The sequence below is a fragment of the Ursus americanus genome, chromosome 36 (genome assembly GCF_024610735.1).
Source record: "Ursus americanus isolate L20-20 chromosome 36, mUrsAme1.1.p, whole genome shotgun sequence".
Classification (NCBI taxonomy): domain Eukaryota; kingdom Metazoa; phylum Chordata; class Mammalia; order Carnivora; family Ursidae; genus Ursus; species Ursus americanus.
Genome location: NC_142162.1, coordinates 10,704,971 through 10,729,856, shown reverse-complemented (window position 1 = coordinate 10,729,856; position 24,886 = coordinate 10,704,971). Strand labels below are relative to the sequence as shown.

General features: G+C 38.3%; 1 protein-coding gene across 1 annotated transcript in view; it reads left to right on the top strand.

Moving 5' to 3' along the window:
• The window catches only part of PRTG (protogenin), a 148,175-nt gene that overhangs the window by 71,909 nt on the left and 51,380 nt on the right, over positions 1-24,886 (top strand). Inside the window, exons 6-14 of the mRNA XM_087859162.1 lie at positions 8,485-8,629; positions 9,796-9,932; positions 11,871-12,008; positions 12,263-12,421; positions 13,025-13,184; positions 13,956-14,203; positions 16,261-16,425; positions 19,378-19,683; positions 20,422-20,610. Of these exons, the coding sequence (XP_087715288.1) occupies positions 8,485-8,629; positions 9,796-9,932; positions 11,871-12,008; positions 12,263-12,421; positions 13,025-13,184; positions 13,956-14,203; positions 16,261-16,425; positions 19,378-19,683; positions 20,422-20,610 (1,647 nt within the window). The remainder of the gene's footprint in view (positions 1-8,484; positions 8,630-9,795; positions 9,933-11,870; positions 12,009-12,262; positions 12,422-13,024; positions 13,185-13,955; positions 14,204-16,260; positions 16,426-19,377; positions 19,684-20,421; positions 20,611-24,886) is intronic.

Genomic DNA, 24,886 nt, shown 5'->3' with positions numbered 1-24,886 from the left:
TATGGCTTAGTAGCAAAAAAGAATTTTAGATCTTAGAATACCTCTGCTTTTGTTAGGGCTTTAAAGTTTATTTTTGTTGCATAATGGTCACTAACATTCTTTGTTTGCCTTTCTGTAAGTCATAGTCCTGAAAGTAACAGCAGTGTATTCATAGCAGGACATCCTGTTACTGTTACCACCTCAAGCACCACGACCAGGGAGGGTTACTAGGTGCCCAGCAGTGCCTCCACACATACTCATGTTGCTCTCTGTGTATATACGTACACATATGTATATGTGTGTATCATTTAGTATTCTTATAATAGCCTTATAAAACATTATCCCCATTTTACTGAGGGATATGAGGGTTGAGGTTGAGTAACTTCTCAAGGGCACACAGCACCTGAACATGAGTCCAAAGCTGTGATTTTAACCCAGAGCCATAGATTTTAATATATCTGCATTTTTTTTTTAAGATTTTCTTTACTGGAGAGAGAGAGCACGCACAGCTGGTGGGGTAGGCAGATGGAGAGGGAGAAGCAGACTGCCCAGTGAGCAGGGAGCCCCACACGGGGCTCTATCCCAGGACCCCAGGACCCCGACCCGAGCCGAAGGCAGACGCTTAAACGATGGAGCCGCCCAGGCGCCCCTAAAATCTGCACTCTTAACTGCAAGGCTGTACTGCTATACTGCCCCCCTCTATCTGCCTAAGTCGTGTCCTGTAGTTTATTTGGATTTTATTCCTGATTTTCTTTAAACCAGCTAAGGCTAAGGTTTTGCCTTAGTCTTCTACTTTGGTTTCTAATACCTTGATTTCTATCATCAAGAAGTGAGAATAGGGGCACCTGGGTGGCTCAGTCGTTAAGTGTCTGCCTTCGGCTCAGGGCGTGATCCCGGCGTTCTGGGATCGAGCCCCACATCAGGCTTCGCTGCTGGGAGCATGCTTCTTTTTCTCCCACTCCCCCTGCTTGTGTTCCCTCTCTCGCTGGCTGTCTCTCTCTCTGTCAAATAAATAAATAAAATCTTAAAAAAAAAAAAAGTGAGAATAAGTTAAATGTGAAGAACAGTAAACTCTATGTTTCCCAACCTCATCCCAGCAGAGCCTCAGAAGTAAGAAATTCTTTTCTCTGCTTATTTTACATGTTATACATTGCTATTTTTGTAGGCTGCTATTCTATAAACTGAGGGATGTCTTCAAATCTTAATGACAGCCCAACATCTGGACCAGTTGAAAAATCAGGCTGGATAGATATTTGATGTTTGTATTATTAAGCCCTGGCCTTTTGTTTTATAAATTCTATAGTTTCCCAATCTTCCTTAATATGTCCGCTTTCTTCTCATTCTGAGGAAATGAGTCCGTAATGGTGATTCGCCAGTCTGTCTGAGCTCTTCTTTTGTGCTCCCTGTGTAGACACGATACTGTACCCCAGCCTTCCAGGTACATAGGCCAGAAACCTCAGCCGTTTGGATCCTTCCTCTTTTTCCCTTGAACACCTTGTGGCCAAATTGTGGTGTTTGGTGTACATCATCTCTTATATGTGCCCTCGCTTCCATTCCATAATCTCCTGCATCATTCGGACCCACAGTCGGTCTTTTGTCTACTGTTCTGAGAGCCTCTTAAATGGTCTCCCTACCTCTAAGGGCTCTCCAAGTATTTGGCTTTCTCATGATCAAATGTATGTGAGCTAAGAACTAGGTGAGTAATAATGTAGGAATAGCTAGCATTCCCATTAGGTAAACTATTTTTAAAGAGATTTTTATTTTAAAAATTTATTTATTTATTTATTGCAAGTGGGGGGGGCAGAGGGGGAGAGAGAATCTGAAGCAGACTTCACGCAAAGTGTGGAGCTTGACATGGGGCTCAGTTCTGTGACCCAAGAGCAGGACCCGAGCCAGAATCAACAGTCAGACACTCAACTGACTGAGCCACCCAGACACCCCTCAAGTAGATTTTTTTAAAAAATATATTTGATTTCTAAAGAAATATTAGACTGAGATAGTATGATTCAGTTTGCATGCATTCCTGTCTCTCTTCTCTTCCATGGGTTCCTAGAGCTAGAGGTACTCCTGCTTGTGATGAGAGCCTTAGCTTCAGAATCCTCCTATGCAAGAGTTTAAAGGTGTTACTGTGTTTTGGAAATTTAGGATTTTTAACACATGTTCTTATCCAGTTAGAAAGTCAATGCATATTAACTTCCACCAAAGCAGAAGTGCTTAGATGTAGAACCAGTAATTTTTGTCTTCAATAAAAACCTTGCAGATCTCAAACTTTTACTCATGAGCGAATTCACATAGGGTGTCTGGAGATTGCCTGGATTTAGATCCCAGCCTCACTGCTTATTAGCTGCAGAACCTTAAGTAAGGTGCTTAACTTCCCTATGCCTCTGTTTCTTCAACTGAAATTGGAGTAATAATAGGTGTGGGGTTTAAATAAATGGGAATATATAATGCATTTAAAGCACTGCCTGGCAATAAAGTATGTTAAGCTATTGTTATTTCTGTTATGTGCTTTCCTAATACTTGGTATTTTTCCTTGAAAGCACTTATCGCGGTTTGAAGGTATATGCTTGCATAGTAATTTAGTCAAATGCCTTTCTGTAGCATTAGACAAAGATCCCTGAGGGTAGCACCTCTGTTAGTTTTGTTCATTATTGGATCCTGGACACCTAGAATATACTAGACAATGAATATTTGTTGAATGAATGAATGAACTTAGAAGAGATTACTTTAGCCTAAAATTTTTCTAAAATAGGTATAATTGAAATCCTTTTCTGGACTGAGGAGATAGTTAATCTGACCCATAATATTTATGAATAATTGCATGACTCAAAGCGCACCAGCATGGGTAAACTACAAACTAAATGAATGGTGTGATTATACAGATAATGGGATTGATATTGTGTGACTTGTAGAAATTAAATGCTTTGTGTTATAGTAATAATGTGTATCTCTAATTGCAGAGATATTAAGTGTTTTTTAAATATAACTACTTAAGAGTGCCTGTTTAAATAGTGCTGCATGCTTACCCTATAAAGAGTTTGGTTTGGAGTAATTGATGTCAAACTACTTTTCCTTTTTGCAAAAAGGAGTCAGTAAATCTGTTTATTGAGAATGTACTCGGCCAAAGAAGAATTAAAAATATGTAGTTGGCATAAAGAAAGCTATTTGTTCCTTTTGATGTAGCAAGGATACATATGCATTCAGTTTTCCTAATAATTAGGCTAAGCAGTTTAAAGACTTAGGAGGGGTTACTAAGGCACAGTGCTTTTTGACATTTAAAATTAGAATCACATTTTTTGTGAGATTATTCCTTTTTTGGTTTTAGCAGTAATGGGTTGACCTGTGGAAGCCTTTGAATTGATAGATGGAGGCCGCTTCTGAGCCCAGTGCAGCCATATCAAATATTTGTGTAGAAATACTTTTTGAAGCAGGGAAGAGGAAAAATGGGAGTAAGAAGACGAGATAAGGGACTTTTATAGTGGTTCCAGGAGAGACGTTGGGAGAGGAGCACAGCAGTGGATCTGACGTGTTTAGGAGTTGAGGTCAGTGGGAACAAGTGAATGAGAGTGCGGAAGAAGGAGTTAATGGTGTCTAGCTCAGGTGAGTATCTGGATAGTCGTGTGACAAACTTAAGTAGAGACACAGGCCGGAGGAAATCAGATAATTTCATTTTGGACCTGATGAGTTGGAAGTACCTTTTATGAATTCCAGGTGAAGATGTCCAGTAGCAATTGGAGCCCTGAGTATGAAGTTCTGAGGTTGGTGATCTAAGCTGGAGATGTATTTTGGGAAATCAGCAGCAAGAGAGGGATGTCATTGAAAACTGAATGTGGATGAGTTCACCCAAAGAGAATCTGGAGAGAGAAAAGAACAGAGAATCTCTGGAAGGAAGGGCAGAAGGGGAAGGAACACCCCTGAAAAGGGAGACTGGAAGGAGGAACCAGAGAAATAGATATGAAAGTGTGTAAGAAATAAGAGTGTGCAGTGCCATTAACACTGTTTCAATAAAATAATAGGGGAAGAAGGCCAATGAGATGTTTGAGGTATAAAGTCAGAGAGGAAGACGGGGAAGGAACTGGAATCATCTACTCTTTAGAAAAGTTTTAATGCCATGAGGAAGAGAGAGGGTAGATCGCTGCTAGAACGTTACATGCCGTAAAGAGAGGTCTAGAGTTTTGTTCTTTTTGTGTTTTGATATTTGGAGAAACTTAATCACTCTTATAGGCCCAGTGAATGATCCAGGAAAAGAATTTGAATATGCAGGAGAGACAGACAAAAGGCAGATACATCAGGTTCCCAGAGGTGAGGGAAGAGAATGGGGTTGGTACGCAGATGGGGGAGTTATGGTCAGACGGACAGCAACTTATTTTTGTTGAATCATGAATGCCTCTTTTTTCTTTAGTCTCAGAGGTACTAATGAGAGTCCCAAGGGGTATCTGGCTTAGTTGTCATCTTTTTTTTTTTTTTTTAATATTTTATTTATTTGTTTGGTAGAGAAAGAGAGCACAAGCAGGGGGAGCAGCAGGCAGAGGGAGAGGGAGAAGCAGGCTCCCCCACTGCACAGAGTGTGAGGATGTGAGGCTTGATGCCAGGACCCTGGGATCATGACTGAGCTGAAGGCAGACGTCCAACTGACTGAGCCACCCAGGCACCCCTGGCTTGGTCTTCTTTAGGAAAAATCGTTTTGCCAGCAGGTTGAATTTTCAAAGAAGACCAGAAAGTGAGAAATGTTAAATATAAAGGTGTTTAGGGGCTTAAAAAAAATCTTTATACTTACTTGAGACCTTGCTGAGAACCAGAGTGAGGTCAAGAAATACCCTTACTTGGGTCTCATCATGTGGCTCAGTTGGTTAAGTGTCTGCCTTCGGTGGGTCATGATCCCAGACCCTGGCATGAAGCCCTGCATCGGGCTCCCAGCTCAGCGGGGAGTCTGCTTCTCCCTCTCCCTCTGCCTACTGCTCCCCCTGCTTGTGCGCGCTCATTCTCACTCTCTCTGTTAAATAAATAAATAAAATCTTAAAAGAAAATACCCTTACTTGATGGATGTGTTAACTAACCTTATTGTGGTAATCATTTCCCAGTATATACATGTATCAAATAATCCCATTATACACAATGATGTTATAGGTCATTCTCAACCCAACAAACCTGCCGAGGGAAGAAAGAAACTAGTGATTGCCTAGAGCTGGAGTTGGGGAGGGGATGGATAGATTACGTAGTGATAATCCGAAGATACGGAGTTTCTTCTTAGAATGATGAAAATAGTCTAAAATTGATTATGAGGATGGTTGCAGACTCTGAATATACTAAAAACCATTGAATTGTACTCTTTGAATGAGTGACTTGTATAGTATGTAAATTACATGTTATGTGATTATATCTCAAAAGTTGTTTCTTTCCTCTTTCCCCAAAAGAAATACCCTTACTGAGTCAGAGGATGCATCCATCTACATTTTATTTCTTGGAATTTTCTGACTCCAAAGTTCTAGCACATTTGACCTAAAGTACAAAGTTAGTTCAGTTTTCATAAAAAAAAATCCTAAGGGTTTCATAGACTTATGGATCTGGGAGGCAAGCAGGAAGCTGCTCAAAAAAAAAAAAAAAAAAAAGGTTCAGAGAGATCATATTGTTTGATTGGTTAGACGAGATTTAGGGTAGGAAACAATGCTCAGGTGCCTTAGTGGTTGGAGGGAAATTACTTAAGGCGGAAGTGATTATCTTTATTCTCAATAATCACAACAGTTATTTAAAAAGTCTTCTATAAAAAGCCCTCACTTATTTTTTTTAAATCTTCATAAAAATCCTTTAATAGTCGGGGATCAGATTTTTGTCTCTAAAGATAAATGCCACTAAAATATTGGGGACCATTTGGAATTATAGCAAACAGAAAAACAATAAAAAGCATTATTCTCTTCTCAAGATGAGAAATATTTGTATTTGTGCCTGGGGAACTCCCTGTATTTCTAGTTACTGTGTTTAAAGACCTAATAGAATTAGAGAAAAAAATATGTAAGTTCAGTTCAACAAGTATTTTAGTGCCAATTCTGCCATTCACTGTCTTAAGGGATCTTGCAAAGACTACGACCCATTACTAGCCCTCAGGGAGCTCATAGTGTGGAGTGGGAGAAAAATGTGAAGACGTGGTTGTGATACTGTGGGATAAAAGTGTCAGTGGAGGTCTGTAGCATACAGAAGTTGCAGAGAAAAGGATCAGGAACAACTTCCCAAAGGAAGGGACAAGCAAACTAGGTGCTAAACAATGATAGGATTTTCACCAGGTGGTCGGAGGGACCCAGGATATTTGAGCAAGAAGGATATGCTCATATAGTGCTTAGGGGTATGAAATATCATGGTATATTCAGAGAATTACAGGTAGTTCAGTGTTCATGGGACATAACTGTAAGTGACTGAGGCAAGAGAGTTTGCAGGGGCTTTTTTTGTAGGAGAGATCTCACCTAAGAGGTGCCTACAGGACTTCAGGCAGGAGATGATAGGGGCCTGGATGGAAGAGAGGACTATTAGGGATGGAGAGAAGTCAGAGAGAGAGAGGAGGTAAAACACACTGAATCAGGTGCTTGATATGTTTTGGGGTAAAGAAGTCAGATAGGGCTGAAGGAACAACTGCTTTATGAAGAAAAATTAAACTATATTTAAGATATTTCATTCTAGAGTGGTAAAGCCTGGAGAATAAGATAAATCTCCCACTTTGAAATCTGTAAATTGAATATAGTCTGGATTAGGAATGACAACCAGAACTAAAATTCACCCCTTCATACACGAACAAGGTAAATATGAGATCAATAAGAGAAATTAATGCTCCATAAATCAGGCATATCTCCTTCTGCATTAAGTCTGTTGCAGTATCGTCCGCCACACCGTACACTCGAGAAACAGAGTGAAAAAGGCAGATGATGGTGATCATGAAAATGGTTTTGACTTTGTTATCTGCTCACCATAGCGGCTTGAGAACTACTGTTCTTGAGGAAGCAGGATTTTTTTGTTACGTACACATATAAGGTATTACTCTACCCCCATCTGCTTTTTGGAAGTAGAAGCTTCTGAGTGTTTTCACCATTATTCACCGGCTGTGTCCTGTACCTCTAAAGTCTTGTGATCCATTTTCAGATCGATGGAACGAAGTCTAAGGGAGAATTTGTAGCCTTCTGTCATTTTTTACCCTTCTTGGTCTAGTGAAAAATACGTAAGTCATATAGGTCTTATTCCCTCTGCTTTTCTTCATGACTTCTCACTTTGTCGATAAACTGGAAATGCATGCGTATATACATATATATAGAACTGGGGTCTGCAGAGGGGGAGTAAGACCATCACTGGGGCCCTTTCTTTATATCCTGAAAAACAGTAGAGGGAAAGAAAACCACAGTGTTACCTGGAAGCTGGACTCTATCAAAATGTAAAAGCACGGACACCAGTGACTAGCTCCTGGAGGCCTGCCTAGAATGAGAAAGAATTATCTCTAGAAATATCAACACTTCAAGACTTATCTCCACTTTGGAAATACATGAGACTAAAAATAGTCTCTTGAGTCTCTCTACCTTTTATTCATCAGGCACGCTCACACCATTTGTCTTCTTTCTCTCCTTTCTCATTCAGCTCCATCAATACCAACCTCACTTGATTCCAAACACAGAGTGACGTGTCTGTGTCCAGTGAGAACCATGTCTTTGTTTCCATTGAGATATCTGTAGAATCTCACCATTCTCACTGCCACCACCCAGTTCCTATTTAAACAGCCTGTTGGTCTTTTGACTAAAGGCTCTCCTTTTTTCACTCTATCCTGTGTATCCATGCCTGATTGATTTCTCCCAAACACGGCTATTATCAGGACTGCAGTTGTCCTTTGCTCAAAAATTTTCAATGATGTCTTAATTTGTGTCATGGTACAAATCTGCTTTCTCACTACTCTCCTCCCACTTTTCCATGATCCCTTATCTTCTGCAGCAGTTAATCCTGGCTGTTTCCTTACAATCCTGTGAACAGAAGCTACACATTTCTTCTGTGCTTGCTTGCTTCCTTTTACCAGGGATGTCTTCTTTTCCCGCCTTCCATCTAAACCCAACTGAGTCTTCAAAACTTAATTCAAAACCAATCCCTGTAAAGGCTTTTACCTGTCTAATCTGTCTTTCTTGACTTCCCTATTTGAAGTTTGTGCTACAAAAATGGTATGTGATTACGTATCATTATTAATTATTTATTTTTGTTTCAGTTGTGTTAATTTTTTTTTCCTCCAAATAGGTTGTAAGTTTCTTGAGAGCTTATTTATAATTTCATCCTGGGAGAGACCGGATTCCCTGAGCTAGACAACTGTCAGTGGTTTTTCCACAATTATTGCCTAAATTATCTTTGTGCTGGTTAAATTGGGTCGGTCTTATGTCTGGGCAGGAGTTCAAGTGTGATAAGTAATATCTAGCATAATGTTATTTCCAAGTACAGTGCAGTATAATAGTACCCGTCCTTATTCTAAATTTGTCAAACTTTATCTTATAGCTATTTCTGCATTTGAGATTCAGCCAGTTTCTACTGAGGTCCAAGAAGGTGGAGTTGCTAGATTTGCATGCAAGATTTCCTCAAAGCCTCCTGCAGTCATAACATGGGAGTTAAATCGGACGACTCTACCTGTAACTATGGACAGGTAAATGCAGCCTTTGTCTTTGGGGATGATGCAGGTGTAATGAAGGTGTCATGAGACTTACAGGGGTAAAGACCATTATGGAGCTTATTTTCATTTACAGTAGCATTTACCAACCTCTTAAAGACATTTCAAACTTAGGGAAAGAATTAGATCATCAGTCTCTGGCACATAGGGAATAATTTCTGATTTTTGGCCTAGATCATAATTCAAATAACATCTTTTCCAACCATAGGACCACCTGAGCACCTGCTTTGCAGCCCAAGGATTTAGGAAACCAAATTAGACTTTCAGTGCTGGCAATAGCAGTTCTACTGTAGGGGTCTCCCATATACACTGGTAGCTGCCCACTTCTGTCTCTGCCTCCCACTTCCAATCTCCTCTCGGCTACACACACACACACACACGCACACACGCGCACACATACCTAGTGCCCTGCAGGTGGTTGAAATTTAAGGATCAAGAACTTACTAGCTACTTCATAAAGTTTGATTCTTAGCCTAATGAGTAACAGTATTCCAAAGTAGGTAAAAATCATTTGCTAAAATCTCAGGATACTGAGGGTGGAAGAAGTTATTCAAGAAAGTGTTTTTTGTTTTTTTTTTAAACTTAGATTCAGGTGCATCTTGGAGAATACATCTATATTAATAGACAAGAAATCAGGATTTGAAAAATCATGCTAGGTTCTAGACCACCAGTTACATAAGCCATAATGTCCGATGTGACTTTGTATAAAATTAGACTGGTCGATTTCACAAACCACACACCGCAGAGCAATGTTTTGGAGAGCTGTAGAGACCCAAATAAAAACAATTGAATCAAGCTAATATTTTAAATGGTCTTTAAAATACTGCATCATCTTGGGGCGCCTGGGTGGCACAGTGGTTAAGCGTTTGCCTTCGGCTCAGGGCGTGATCCTGGAGTTATGGGATCGAGCCCCACATCAGGCTCCTCAGCTATGAGCCTGCTTCTTCCTCTCCCACTCCCCCTGCTGTGTTCCCTCTCTCGCTGGCTGTCTCTATCTCTGTCGAATAAATAAATAAAATCTTTAAAAAAAATAAAATACTGCATCATCTGGCACTTTGAAAAGGTTGAATATATTAATCTTAGAATACATGTGGAAATAAAATACGAAGTCTTCTACAAAGAATTTAATCATCTTCTCGCAGCAGGATAACTGCCCTACCAACAGGAGTGTTGCAGATCTATGATGTTGGCCAAAGGGATGCTGGAAATTACCGTTGTGTTGCCTCTACTGTAGCCCACAGACGTAAAAGTATGGAAGCCTCTCTAACAGTAATTCCAGGTACCACACAGAAGTGATTTCAGCTTTTCCTGGCCTAGCTGTTAATTTTTCTTCTGTGGCTGTAATAGTATGCCATAGAACAGTACTTTCATTTCATTTAGGTTATCGTAATCTAGTTGGAAATGGTCATCTTTATCCATATTAGGCACCTCTTCTTTCACAGGCCAGCTTTTTTTATGTTATGTCAACATCTTAAAGAAAGAATGAATATTTGTTTTGTAAATAGTTCACTTTTGTTTTCGTTTTTTTTAGTTTTTTTAGATTTTTATTTATTTATTTGAGAGAGAGCGAGAGTGTGCCCAAGCAGGGCGAGGGTAGAGAGAGAAGCAGGCTTCCCTCTGAGCAGGGAACAGCCTGATGGGGACTCGATCCCGGGACCCTGGGATCATGATCTGAGCCGAAGGCAGACGCTTAACGACTGAACCACTTAGGTGTCTCTCACTTTTGTTTTTAAAATATAAAATGAAGGGGTGCCTGGGTGGCGCAGTCGTGGCTCAGTCGTTAAGCGTCTGCCTTCGGCTCAGGGCGTGATCCTGGCGTTGTGGGATCGAGTCCCACATTAGGCTCCTCCGCTGGGAGCCTGCTTCTTCCTCTCCCACTCCCCCTGCTTGTGTTCCCTCTCTCGCTGGCTGTCTCTCTCTCTGTCAAATAAATAAATAAAAATCTTTAAAAAAAATATAAAAAATACAATAAAAAATAAAATATAAAATGCAAAAAGAGAGAAACAATTACCCATTTCCACCAAAATTGTCCATTGTCAGTAGAGATATATTTGTTTCCAGTTTGGTAATTTTTTGTTTGTTGTTTGAAGAAAAATTATAATTTTCATTTGTAAAAATGATACATGCTTATTATGAAGAGTAATGTCTATGAAAATATAAAAATAAAAATTTTTACATTAAACAATGTAAAAAAGTACAGATAGAAGTTTAAAAATATCCCCAATTCTAATACCTAGAAATTATCATTGTTAACATTAAAGGAACATAATTTTCTATATTTTGCCATACAGGAATATTGTTAGAAGGGAAACTAGCTAAAGAGATGAATATGAAGAAAGAAATATATATCTTATTAAAATGGAATTACACATAGATACTAGTTTTTATTTTTAAATAATTTAAATTTACTTGAATATAGTGGAAGAAAATCTGGACTATCACTAAACATTCATATTTTTTATTTCTCACAAGATTCCTAAAAGATCGTTGAAGTTCAAAAAAAATCTCTTTGGAAAACACCGAGAAACTGAAATTACTTTTTTAATCTATGTTTTAATATCAGGTAGTATCTGTTAGCTTCCTAGTTTGAAAGATTAAAGACAAAAGCACTCCCACACTTTTCTTCTCCCCACTGTCACATAAATTCTTAACAAGATTAGCAAAAGGATTAAATGAATGTTTGAGCCTCAATTAAAAGTGAATGATATGGAAACAACCTAAATGTCCATCAACTGAAGAATGGACAGATAAAATGTGTTCTATCCATATAATTAAATTCTGTTATTATTGCTCAATAAAAAGAAATGAAATACTGGTACACGTTGCAACACAGATGAATCTTGAAAACATTATTCTAAGTGAAAAGAAGGCAGTTACAAAAAGACCATATAATATATGGTTCCTTTGTTATGAAATGTCTAGAATAGGAAATCTGGGGAGACAGAAAGATTAGTGGTTGCCAGGCTGTGGGGAGAGGAGATTGCTAATGGGTGTGGTGTTTCTTTTTGGGGTTCTAAAATTGATTATGGTAATAGTTGCACAACTCTGAAAATACTAAAAATCACTGAATTCCTTAAAATGGTGAATTATATATTATATGCGTTATATCTCAATAAAGTTATTTTTTAAGTGAGAAACTTAAGGATATTTTAACTTGTTTCACTTCCTATATCTTATTTGTGATTTATTTTCATATTGTGCCTTTTCCTCCTCAAAGCTAAAGAGTCTCATTCCTTCTACACACCAACCATTATAGCAGGCCCACAGAACATAACAACGTCTCTTCATCAGACTGTTGTTTTGGAATGCGTGGCCACGGGAAATCCCAAACCAATCATTTCTTGGAGCCGCCTTGGTAAGTTTTCTCAGGGAAAAAAGTCTTTAAACTTTGTGCCTTCTAATGAGACTGATAAAATGTTTATTTTATATACAAAACACATGTTTGTCGTGTAAGTGGCTTTTAAACTTTTTTGGCATTTCAGTGTGTAGAGAAAAAGGTTTTGTATAGCGAATTTTGAACTTTTTATGATACGATTAGATAGTGATCTTTTGACATGATTTTAGATCTTATGTTACATTATTTTGACTGAAGTTTTCTCTTGGAAATAGATCACAAGTCCATTGATGTCTTTAATACTCGGGTACTTGGAAATGGTAATCTCATGATATCCGATGTCAAGCAGCAACACGCTGGAGTGTATGTTTGCCGGGCCACAACCCCAGGCACGCGCAACTTTACAGTTGCCATGGCAACCATAACTGTCTTAGGTATGTTTTATTTCATTCTGCATTCAGGAGAATCTTGTATTTTAACATTTGTTTTATCTCATTCATCACTTCTACCTTTCTTGAGTTTTGTAGTATTGATATGAAATACTGTAATCCAACAATGAATTTTAGGAGAAAATTAAGTCTCTGGGTTAAAATTTAACTGTCATGCTGAAGTCACCATCCCGTTTTCCTGCATACCATTATGTTCCTTCTTATTTAAACATCCCTTTTAAGTCTTTGTTACCCAGCCACAAATCACATATCCATTCACCAATCTAAAATTTTAATCTGTTGGTTGTATGCACTCATGAGTGGCTATATATTATTGGGCTTAGTTAAGCAGGATTATAGTATACATATTTTTAGTGTGTTGACACAGAGAGTCTCATAGGGAAAACCTTGGGGGAGTGGACATCTAAATGAGCAGTGCTGAGAAAAGGCATCTGGATAATTATATTTAGAGTGTAGATTAGAGGCTCAGAATGTTAACTATGTTCAAGGATGGAACTTGAGTCATTTGCCATACTCTTTCTTGACTCTTTGTATCATTCCTCTTGGGGACAAGGAAATTTTTTTCTTTTCTTTTTTCTTTAAAAATAGCTCCTCCTTCATTTGTTGAATGGCCAGAAAGTTTAACAAGGCCTCGAGCTGGCACTGCTCGATTTGTATGTCAAGCAGAAGGAATCCCCTCACCCAAAATGTCATGGTTGAAAAACGGGAGGAAGATACATTCAAATGGGAGAATTAAAATGTACAACAGGTGGGCTATGTCACTTTGCTACTATTTTAGATAAGATATAATAGCTTTAGTAATTGTTATGTGAACTGGTTATAATATCAAATATCTAAATTATCTTGGTATTTTAAACTAAAATAAATAAGAAATTAAGATTATAACATCAGCATGCCATAGATAGTTTTGTATTTTATATGTGGATCATGGAAGTGGTAGATTATAATGAAATAAATGTTGGACAGTCCCCCCTAGACCTGGGTTCTAGTCCTGATAAGCTAATAGCTAAGTTCTTAGCAAGCATATTAACCCTTTGGGGTCTCAGTTCCTTCTTCCATAAAAAGAGAAAATTAGAAGGAAATATTCAAATCTCAAGGAATTTTTCCACAGCTCAAACTTAATGATTTTAAGAACTCATTTTTATCAGTATAAATATGAATTTTCTTATAACATTGCCATATGTTTAACAAAACGTTAAAATTTTTGGTGGATCTGAATTTATGTAACATTGCAATATTATATAAATTAGAAGCTATTACACAGTAATATACTTTCTTATAAAAGCCAAATTTTCAAAAAGAGATTAGTCTCTCACCTAAAGCAAACAGGGTTTGGATATCACTATTACTTAATTAAACTCAGAAAATAAGAGTAATTTTAAGCAACTCATAGATATTTCAGTACGGTTGACTACACAGTTTTTTGTCACTTAAAATGAGAGTGAATTTAGCAGTAGTTTAACTTTATTTTTACATCATTCTTAGGATTTTTCATGAAAATATTTTTTTCTTTCCTCAGTAAATTGGTAATTAACCAGATTATTCCTGAAGATGATGCTATTTATCAGTGCATGGCTGAGAACAGCCAAGGATCTATTTTATCTAGAGCCAGACTGACTGTAGTAATGTCAGAAGACAGACCCAGTGCTCCCTACAATGTGCATGCAGAAACCATGTCAAGTTCAGCGATCCTTTTAGCTTGGGAGAGGCCACTTTATAATTCAGACAAAGTCATCGCTTATTCTGTGCACTACATGAAAGCAGAAGGTAAGCAGTTTGAGGAGTATTTTATTTTTAACTGCTACTTGCTGTCAGTAATTTCAGTATGAATGACATCTTACATAGCCAGAAAATATTTTTGAGGCTTTATGGCATTTATCTCTTTTAATAAAATAATCTGTCACCTGCATATCGGTTTTTGCTAAATGTTTTTATTATTGTATACTTTCTATATATAAGTATAGTGTAAGATTTTTATGTTTAGAAATAAGTACCATCTCTGCCGGCTAAAACTTACAGAATGGTGGAGTAATGAATTTCATTCCAGCCAAGATGTAAATCCTTTAGCTAAGACTTAATATACCAATTTAAGTATACAGTTACATAGGAACAATGGTGTAATTGGTTCATAAAATAATATGGTGAATTATGGTCACTATAGCATGTTATTTTCAAGGGGGGAAGGAAACATCAGATCCCCTTCAGTTGATTTTATATGTTTTGAATGTTTCCTGAAAACATTTAGAACTCTGAATATTGAACAGGATTCTCTTTGTTGATATGTCATTTCTTACATAAAAGTAGAAATGAAATCTGTCTTGAAATTTTTATTCAGAACTATTAATTCCATTTTTTGCAATCTTTTTTGCCCTAGTATTTTCTTTTGGGGAAAAAAATTAGAGGGGAAGGAAAAGCTTCTTAGAAATCCTAGAGATTTCTCTACTGATCTCTCACAGAAACCACAGAAGTTTCCAAATTTTAGTTGTGCACATGGTCTAGATTTTATGCAGTAGACATTAAAACAAATCCCAGCACCCAAAAAATGATGGTATGATAAAATTGTCCATAGAAACAGGTGGTTTGTTGTTGTTTGTTTTTTTGTCCTTTGAAGTAGTATTTTGAAAAGGAATATTTTGAATTTAAATCAGGGGTTGTGTTAGCAAGAAGAATGAAAGTCTAACTGAGCATGTTGGAGTATGTTAATTCCCTTCTTAGTGATTTAGGAACGTAAAAGGAATGCTGGTTTTGGTGGAGACCACTCTTGTTCCCTATTGTGGTTGTTTCATTAGAGCCTCCACATGCGGCTCAGTGGTCTATTCAAGGACAGAACAAGGCTTTTTAATTCGAACTCAAGGACCTTGTTTGGTAGGTCAGAAATCGTACTGTGCAGTTCCTAATTAACGAGCCATTAGCCAGTCTGTTGTGAAATGGCTGTAATCTTGTCTAATTAAAATGCTATCAAGTTAATTCAGAAATGTGGGAAAACTTAATAGTGGAATTTGCCTTCTGTTTTGTTTATAAATCCAGTGCGGGGGAGAAGGGCCTTGGTCCTCAGAGCGTTTTGATGAAGTTGACGTGCATTTACCGCGCATTGTTCGCAAAGCACGGGAGCTGCCTGTGTGCTGCTTTCACTTTACAGATTTGCGCTGTTGGAATTAAATCCCACAAAGACAAAGTCTCTTCTATACCTTGCCATGCATATTTTATTAAGAATTGCTGAGACATTTTTTTTTTCCTCTTTGGGGGGAAAAAAGTTCATTGTGGAACAAAGTGTTTTGAAGCACGTTCTCTGCCTCCCAGTTCTTTTGCTTTCAGTATAAATAAAAAGAACGACTTGTGTCAGTCAAATTTAATAGACTCTCCAGGGCCAAAATGAGATCTTTTGCAGGACGACTTTTGGTTTGGTTTGTTTTTATAAAGCATAGAGCCATTGCATTCCCTACTGTCTCTCCATTTATGTTTAAAAGGAAAAAGAAGCCATGAGTTTAAGCAAGTAAAGCATACACTGTTACGAACTACAGCGTTCTGTAGCGTTAAGCTCTGTTGTGTTACTGCTGTACATTGTCTGTGCTGTGGGTTTTGACTGGCTACCAACACAAATTTAGAAGAGGTTAATTATTTTCAGTTTGATTTATTAGGGAAGAATTCAAACTACTGATTTATAGCAAGACATAGATACTTTCAGAAGTCACTTTTTTTCTGAAAGAGTCACAAAAGATAATAGAGATTAGGTGGGAAGGTCAGTGTGTCACAGTAAGGGAAATTGGTCTTGTTCATTTTATTTTGAATAGTCCTAGTTTCTAAACATGGATTCTTTAATCTAGGTTTAAATAATGAAGAGTATCAAGTAGTCATCGGAAATGATACAACTCATTATATTATTGATGACTTAGAACCTGCCAGCAATTATACTTTCTACATTGTGGCATATATGCCGATGGGAGCCAGCCAGATGTCTGACCATGTGACACAGAATACTTTAGAGGATGGTAAGAAAACACAGTCCGCGTCATTATTTAAGTGTGAACATTAATATGTTTAAGCCATTTCAATGAATAAATGTGTTTTAAATTAGGAAAAATACCCTCTTTTTGGCTAAAAAGATAAAACAGGTGCAGTAACCAGTTGGCTAGTTTGCCATTTCAAATTTGACCCTCACTTTTTGACAATAACATGATAAGGATAAAGAGTTTTTATAACTTATAATGTGTAACATAAATTTTAATAATAAAATTCTTATATTGTGTTTTTCAAGTTTCCTAGTTTAAATTGTAAATACATTGACTTTTTAAGAATATTTTTTCGACATTGCAAGTTTTCTTTAAGTGAGTGGAACAAAATGTGAAATTTTCTAAGCATGAATAAATATAAATATAATGAGTAAATATATAATGAACAGAGGTCAAGACCTCAGAGGTCTTGGACCTCTGAAACTGGGAGTTTTTGAAATTTAGCAAACTGTCAGTTAATAAATATTCTTAAAAAATCAGCAGTTAGTCTAATTTTAGGTATAATATGTTTATTCTGCTTAAAGAGGAAAGTAAGAGTTGTTCAGTTTGATAATGGACCCTGAGTTGGAAGCTGAGTTGTAGTCCTTTGAGGGCAGGCCTCCATGTATTCTTATAATGGTGGAGAGCCCATCCATTAGGAAAGTCCTCAGACTGACTCTTCTCCTCTGGTTCATCATCTCTCTCTCTCCAGGGGCTCTTTAGAATGCCCATTTTTGTACCCTTCACTGGGAAAAGGGAATGATTTAACATATGCTTAATTATACTATTCTTTGTTTTCTCATCATCACAAAATTGTCCACTCTTAGTTTTCAAAACATCTTTTTTGAAGCATTTTTTTATTTATTTGAGAGCAAGAGAGACAGCATGAGCGGAGGGAGGGGCAGAGGGAGAGGGAGAAGCAGACTGCCTGCTGAGCAGGGAGTCAGACAGCGGGCTCCATCCCAGGACCCTGAGATCGTGACCTGAGCGGAAGACAGACTCTTAAACGACTGAGCCACCCAGATGCCCTTCAAAACATTTTTATGTAAGTGATTTCCATATCATTTTCTTTGTTCATATGGTCCCAGATCTCTTACTTACATCTCTATTATGCCACTTACTTAGATGTTTATAAAATCAGAGTTTGACTAAATGAAAAAAAAATTACTGATCTGGATACTCAATTCCAAATTCAGTTTTCATTTAAGAGTCTGTTCTGTTTTAGGGGCACCCGGGTGGCTCAGTCGTTAAGCGTCTGCCTTCGGCTCAGGTCATGATCCCAAGGTCCTGGGATCAAGTCCTGCATCAGGCTCCTTGCTCAGGGGGAAGCCTGCTTCTCCCTCTCCGTTTCCCTCTGTCCCTCCCCCTGCTTGTGTGCTCACTCTCTCTCTCTCTCAAATAAATAAATAAAATCTTTAAAAAAAAAAAAGAATCTGTTCCATCGTAGAGTGCATCACAGTATGTACGACCTCTCGAGTTCTCATCACATTGAACGAACTCTGACATGCATACGTAAGGTGAAACGCAGGCTGGGGGGTATGCTGTTTTGGAGTTTGTTGGGGGGGTTTGGTGTATGAGGTGTATTCCTCCCTATCCTTGAAGAAAAGGAGTCTAACCATAGCAAGCAACTTGTTAAAGCTTGCCAATTCCAGTTGTGATCTCAAAGTTTTTTTCCTTTAAACCTTTTCTTACTCTAACTTTTTTTACTTAAGTTTCATTTTATTTCCTGAATAACACAGACTTCTGACCCTGCTTTTCACATTTCTACACCAGTTTGTCCCCATTTCCTAAGCCCATACTTCTCAGACGGAGATGTGTGGGTGTCATAGGGCACAGCAGCGTGCAGCAGATACAACTAACACTTGTGGAGGGCTTGCCCCTGCCTGTTCTAAAAACCTCTCCATTATCTCACTTAATCCCTACATAACCCTGTGATAGAAGAACTATTGTTATATAAGACATAGTAAAGGAGAGGGGATAAGAATGTGGGCTTTGTTCAGTCTGCCTCCATCTGCTTCTTCACTAACGACCTGTGTGACCTTGGGCAAGTGATTTGACCTCTTTGTACCTCAGTTTCCTCAACTATAAAGTAGAAATGATCGTGGTACTTCCTTTGGTTTTTGTGAGAATTCATGAGTTTATACACATCAAGAACTCAGAAATGCTTACTTAATAAATTGATTTTTTTCTTTTCCACCTATTATTTCCTTCATGCAACAAATATTCATTGAGTACCTGCTGTGAGTTATTCAATATTTAGTAGTGAACAATAGAGAAAAAAATCGTCCCAGATTTCATGGAGTTTACTTCCTAGTGGGAGAGGGGGCGGAGGAACAGTAAACAAGATAAACAGTCCATTATGTAATTATATGCTATGTGGGATATTGATAAGTATCTAGGAGAAGGGGAAAAAAGCAGGGAAAAGGAGTATGGAATGTCGGGAGGGTTTGAGACTTGAGACAGGGTCACCCAAGAAGGTCTCACTGAGTAGGTGACATTTGAATGAAAACCTGAAGGAAGTGAAGGTGCGGGAGCTGGTGAGGCAGGTGACTGGGAGGGCGGGGATGCATGCTTGGCAGAGGAAACGAACATTGCTAACGGCTGGAGTGGAGGGAAAAAGTGGAAAGCAGTAGGAGGTTGGGGCATAGAATCCATAAGGAGCCAACCCTGTAAGTACATGGGGCTCTGTATGAAGTCACAGTGAAGACTTGGGCTTTTACTTTTAATGACACTTCGCTTCCTTTGGCTCTCTGTGCTGGATCCTTCTTATTATTTTTCCTTCTTTTTTTCTGGTTTGTGATCTACTCGCCCGAAAACCTCTGCTAGGGCTGGAAGTATCTCTCCCTTATTATGTTGTGTGTTGGTCTTGAGAGAATTCAGTAAACACTGGTGTGCTCATTGACAGTTTTGATTCTAAATATTCATAAGCAACCTGTTTTCTTGTATGACTAGTTCCCCTGAGACCTCCTGAAATTAGTTTGACGAGTCGAAGTCCCACCGATATCCTCATCTCCTGGCTGCCGATCCCAGCCAAATACCGGCGGGGCCAGGTGGTCCTCTACCGCCTGTCCTTCCGCCTGAGTACTGAGAATTCCGTCCAAGTTCTAGAGCTCCCGGGGACCACGCACGAGTACCTTTTGGAGGGCCTGAAACCCGACAGTGTCTACCTGGTGCGGATCACTGCTGCCACCAGAGTGGGGCCAGGAGAGTCATCCGTGTGGACCTCACATAGGACACCCAAAGCTACAAGTGTGGAAGGTAAATTTCTCAACACTATCGAGGAAGAATAATTTTACTTTTTTAAAGTTTACTTTTATAAAATCTAAGTTTAAATGGTGTTTTATGAATGAAACTATTCCATAGATCATGGACTTTACTGGAAAAAATTTTAAACTTTTTGTGGCATAGTCCCTTTTGACATAGAGCGAGCTCAATAGTGTGTAAGACTCTTGGTTATGCTGTGAGTTTGCTTAGCAAGTTCTTCATAGGTGGGTGAGTCCAAATCACACTGAATTACCAAAAGTTATATATTAATAAAGTCCTCATTAATATTATTGCCATGTATATTTTTAAATCATCAGTGAATAGAAAGACAATAGACTAGGAAGTCCTAGATCCTCTTCTTTTAATAATATGAAATGTAACATGACTAGGGTTTTTGTTGTTGTTTATTGATTAATAATAATGCCTGTTCTACACAGAGGAATATTGGATGGTCAAAATTGGAAGTACTCCTTGTCTCTTTGAAAAAAAATTAAAATATACAAATAAAGATGGTATCATGTTCTTATTTATATACCTTAGGGGTTTTTTTTAGGTAGTATTTTATATTTTTAATTCTATCTCAAAGTTTAATATCATCGTGCAGTTTTGAAAGTTAAGTTAAAATGTAATTGCTTGGAATTGCACTTTTTTGCAGCCGTTGGTTTAAAACTGGGTGTGTTTGTATGAATTATGGATTTTTTATGCATACATTTCTGTGGCGGATTTTTCTAGCCCCCAAGTCTCCAGAGTTACATTTGGAGCCTCTGAACTGTACCACCATTTCTGTGAAGTGGCAGCAAGATGCTGAGGACACAGCCACCATTCAGGGCTACAAGCTCTACTACAAAGAAGAAGGACAGCAGGAAAATGGACCCATTTTCTTAGATACCGGTGACCTTCTCTACACTCTCAGTGGCTTAGGTGAGTGAGCCTGCACTGCACTTTCCTTTTTTCCTTCCTCTCTGATCGGTTGGGAAAAGAGTTTTTGGATATAGGGCAGAAGACCTGACTTACTGACAACAAGAGAATTACCTTTAGGATATCACGTGTGTACCCTACTGCTTAAGTCCGTGCTGGTCTTCGACTCACCATCGTGAGCTCACTGACAAGGTGTCGGATCACCGTGGTATCTTTCTATCTTTCCCCCACCTCTGGGCATCTGCTTTTCTTTCTACAGTTCAGTTCTGGTAGAATGAGGTCTGACCAATTATTGTGATTATATAGTGTACGTAAAATAGCAATATCACCAAATGAGCAGAAAATAGACAACGATTCACTTAGAAATGGCCTGAGGGTACTATGTAGGTGCATTTTTTCACATGTAAAGTATATTTAAATTACGTACAAAATAATGCTCTTACCGATGACCCGTGTCACTATACATATTTATTTTTCTAGCTTTAACACAGACACACCAGAGAAGAAGCACTCAGCCTTGTCTTTGGGTTTATCACAGTTCCGAAAGACACTGTTTTATTCTCCGTTCGTCCTGTCTTTGCTGAGGGAAGAATTTCATAATGTGACCATGTTTAATGGAAAGTGAGGAAACTTATGTCTACAATAAGTACAGGGGTATGAACAGACATATACTCAAGGGGTAAACAGCAAATTCAGTTATTCCTTAGTTATTTGTTAAAGCAGCAACTTTAAATATGATCCCCAACGAAATTCCTACTGAACTGTTACAGCATCCTCTGCGCAGACTGGAATTTCACAGTGCTCTCTGGCCTTCCCCACCACAGACTACCCTTTGGAGTGCAGAAGGGAAAGGGGCGCAGCGATCCCCCTGGGGATAGCTCCATTTGCTTTCTGGCCTCACGGCACAACCTGTGAAAACAGCAGTGGTCCTGAGACCCTTCGCAATGACAAGCAGTGGTGGGAGTCTGTTTTTAGAGGCTGGGACATAGGACCCCATCCTCTGGTTCTTTGCTGTAGTTTTCCAGATGGCATTTTGCTTCTAATCTTATTGTCTTGGATTTTAATTTAATCTACATTTGCTTAAATAAATTTCACTATTGATCCCTGTCACACGGTTTTATAAATGAAGAGGAGAAGTTACATATGTTCCAGGGTGACCTTCCTTAAAACCATTGATGCAGAGGTGATGTTAGCCCAGCCTGTCACCAAAATCTGGAGCGTTTATTTCTAGCCATGACTTCTCAGTATGCTCTCCCTTTCTGTGTTCGTATCATTTATTTAGAAGAGTTGTAGTAAGTTATCAAGTAAGAAACAGGATTTGGGACAATTGCTGATGAAAAATCACACATCAAATTCAGTATTTCCAGTTTCTTCACTGTTAAGGAACTATAAGCAGAAGATACAAGAAATAAATTCATAGAGCACTCTTCTTGAACACATAGGTAGCTTATTTTAAACAAATGAATAATTTATTGGGAAGAACAGAATAATGCTCTGCTTGTGAAAAGTTTAGAGAAACATCTTATTAAAACTTTGTCCATTAAAAACAATGCTTTGGGGGGCCTGGGTGGCTCAGTCGTTAAGCGTCTGCCTTCAGCTCAGGTCATGATCCCAGGGTCCTGAGGTTGAGCCCCGCATCAGGCTCCCTCCTCAGTGGGAAGCCTGCTTCTCTCTCTCCTGCTCCCCTTGCTTGTGTTCCCTCTCTTGCTGTCTCTCTCTCTCTCTGTCAAATAAATAAATAAAATCTTTAAAAAAAATAAAAAATAAAAACAGTGCTTTAGGAGCGCCTGAGTGGTTCAGTTGGTTAAGCATCTGCCTTCGGCTCGGCTCATGAACCCTGGGTCCTGGGATCGAGCCCCGTATTAGGCTCCCTGCTCGGCGGGAAGCCTGCTTCTCCCTCTCCCTCTGCTGCTCCCCCTGCTTGTGCTTTCTTGCTCTCTCTGTCAAGTAAATAAGTGAAATCTTAAAACAAAAACAAAACAGTGCTTTAAAATTTAAAAATTTCCTGTGAGTGCATATAAATATACAGAAGACCCATTGATCTTTGTTGAAATTTTTTATAATCTCTAACTAATAGCTTTTAATACTATGAACTTTTATTTCCTTCTGTGTTTTTTAAAAATAAATCACATCTATTACGGCCTGTGCTTTTATGTTGTAAAATCCTCTGTGTATACTATTTGGGATAATTCAGCTTAAAATCACTGTATAATGCATAAACTGGGAAATTATTTTCTTATAGTCAGTATGGCTCTCTATTAAAATAACTCCATGTTTCCTGACTGTGGAATTAGACTGAGTAATTGAGCTAATTGCAGTGCGGGGTAACAGGGGACTCTGTCTCAGCTGTAGGACTTTCTTGTTGGACAGTGGGTTCCACCCCATGGAGGTGCCAAGCTAGGGCTGGAACGGGCTGACCAGCAGAGGCAGGTGTGTAGATCGAGGCATTGTACAGCTATTAACCTAGCTCACCTTCAAGATGCCTTTTAATCTTGAGAGCCCTTTTTTAGGAAGACGCCTTCGGGACCTAGCCGAGCGTATAGCAAGTTGAACGGGTATAACCGCTAAGCAGGCAAGTGTTAAGAGCGCTCACTGCTTTTCCTTCTTACTTTTGGCTATTGGGAGGGCAGTATGTTCTGTTAACTGGACAACTGACCATCTGTGACCATTTTTAGCAAGAGCGTCTGGTGATAGCTGCCTGTTTAACAGAGAGTGATGTGTGCAGAGGGCAGTAGGTTAAGGGAACCCTATCTGTGTCTTGCATGGTGAATACTCTCTTTCACAGAGCTTTTGGACATTAAAGATGCTCTAACTAGAACTAGATTTACTAAGTGGACTTGGAAATGAAATTTAAATGCTTCTGTTTGCTGATTCAGTGTCAATTTGAGTAGCAAACTGATGTCTCAAAATTTCATTTTCATGCTAATCCCTTCTCTGATGCCCTAATACACATCCTTTTGTTACTTCTGGTAATTAAGTTTTCAACTAAAAAGTATGTTATTGGGACACATACAGTTCTTTGTTTCTGAAAGAGAGAAATGAATTTGTGTATTTCAATTCATTTAACAAGAATTTACAAATTATTTTTCTAAATAAGGCATTGTAGTACTAAATAAAAAGATTGAACAGCTGTGACCTCTGCTCAAAACAAGGAAAATTAAACTAAAAGATATTAACTTGATTTACTTTCCTGATTTTCTCCCAAAGTTCTGATTAACTAAATTTAATTGTACTTAGTAATGAAAGTTGTTTTACAACATTTTACTCTAAACCCTCAATGCTTAGTTCAAAGATGTAGAATGTTTTGTTTTTTTAAAGTGGCTGAAAAGATTCTCGTGGCTTTGTTAGAGTAATGTAAATATTGGTAGAGCAGGGGAAGTATTTTGATGTTGCTGGTTTGTTCTAGCTTAATGATTTGTAAATTCACAGTTTGCTTTTAATTAGAAATGGTTTGGGGGCTGGGAAAAAAGCATTTGGCTTGTGAGTTAATGTTTATGTGATTTGTTCTAAATTGTGGTTTGAGGTTTTCTTCAAGATTTGCATCTTTGTTGTGATTATTTTCACTCAATTTTTTTTTTCTCCCTTGGCACTTCTCATGTTTACCTGTTTTAAGCAGAATTTTAAAACATTCGTTAAGTTTATCACACAATAAACTGAAGCAAAATTTATAGCACACTTGTGTTCTCTGATAATAGACTGATTGAAATAATTCATTCCTTTTTTTTTTTGTCTGTTTCAGAAATTGGCTTCAAATTCTGAAGTTAGGGTTTCTAACTGGAAAGAGGACTGTTTTCATAAGCTGTCAGAAACTGCTTAATTGTTCAGTATTTATATAATAAGGGGGAAAGAGGGGATTATTTAGATGGTGCTGCTGTTTAGCGTTTGGGGCACTGGTAATCCGCGGCTTCTATTTTGCGAAAGAACGCGTGCTATTATATTTCACAGCAACCTTGATTAGTGAACATGAGATTTAGCACCGATTACAAAGATCCAAAATATTTAAGATCATTAGTAATGTTCCTGGATTCCTTGCACACCTTCAAAACTTACAGATTTTTGAGAGATCCGAAATTGGAACTCCCAGTTACTGTGGGGGAAATACGAGGCAAAAGAAACAGTCCCTGGGTAACAAGTAGTTTTAGAGTCTCTTAGCCAGTTTGTATAGAAGCTCGGTAAAATTAAGTCAGATTTCTGGGTGTTATCCTTGACCATAACAGAATAGGATTTGGTTGTGTGATTACATATCTGAGGAAAGAAAATCAAGAGCTACCACTGGTGA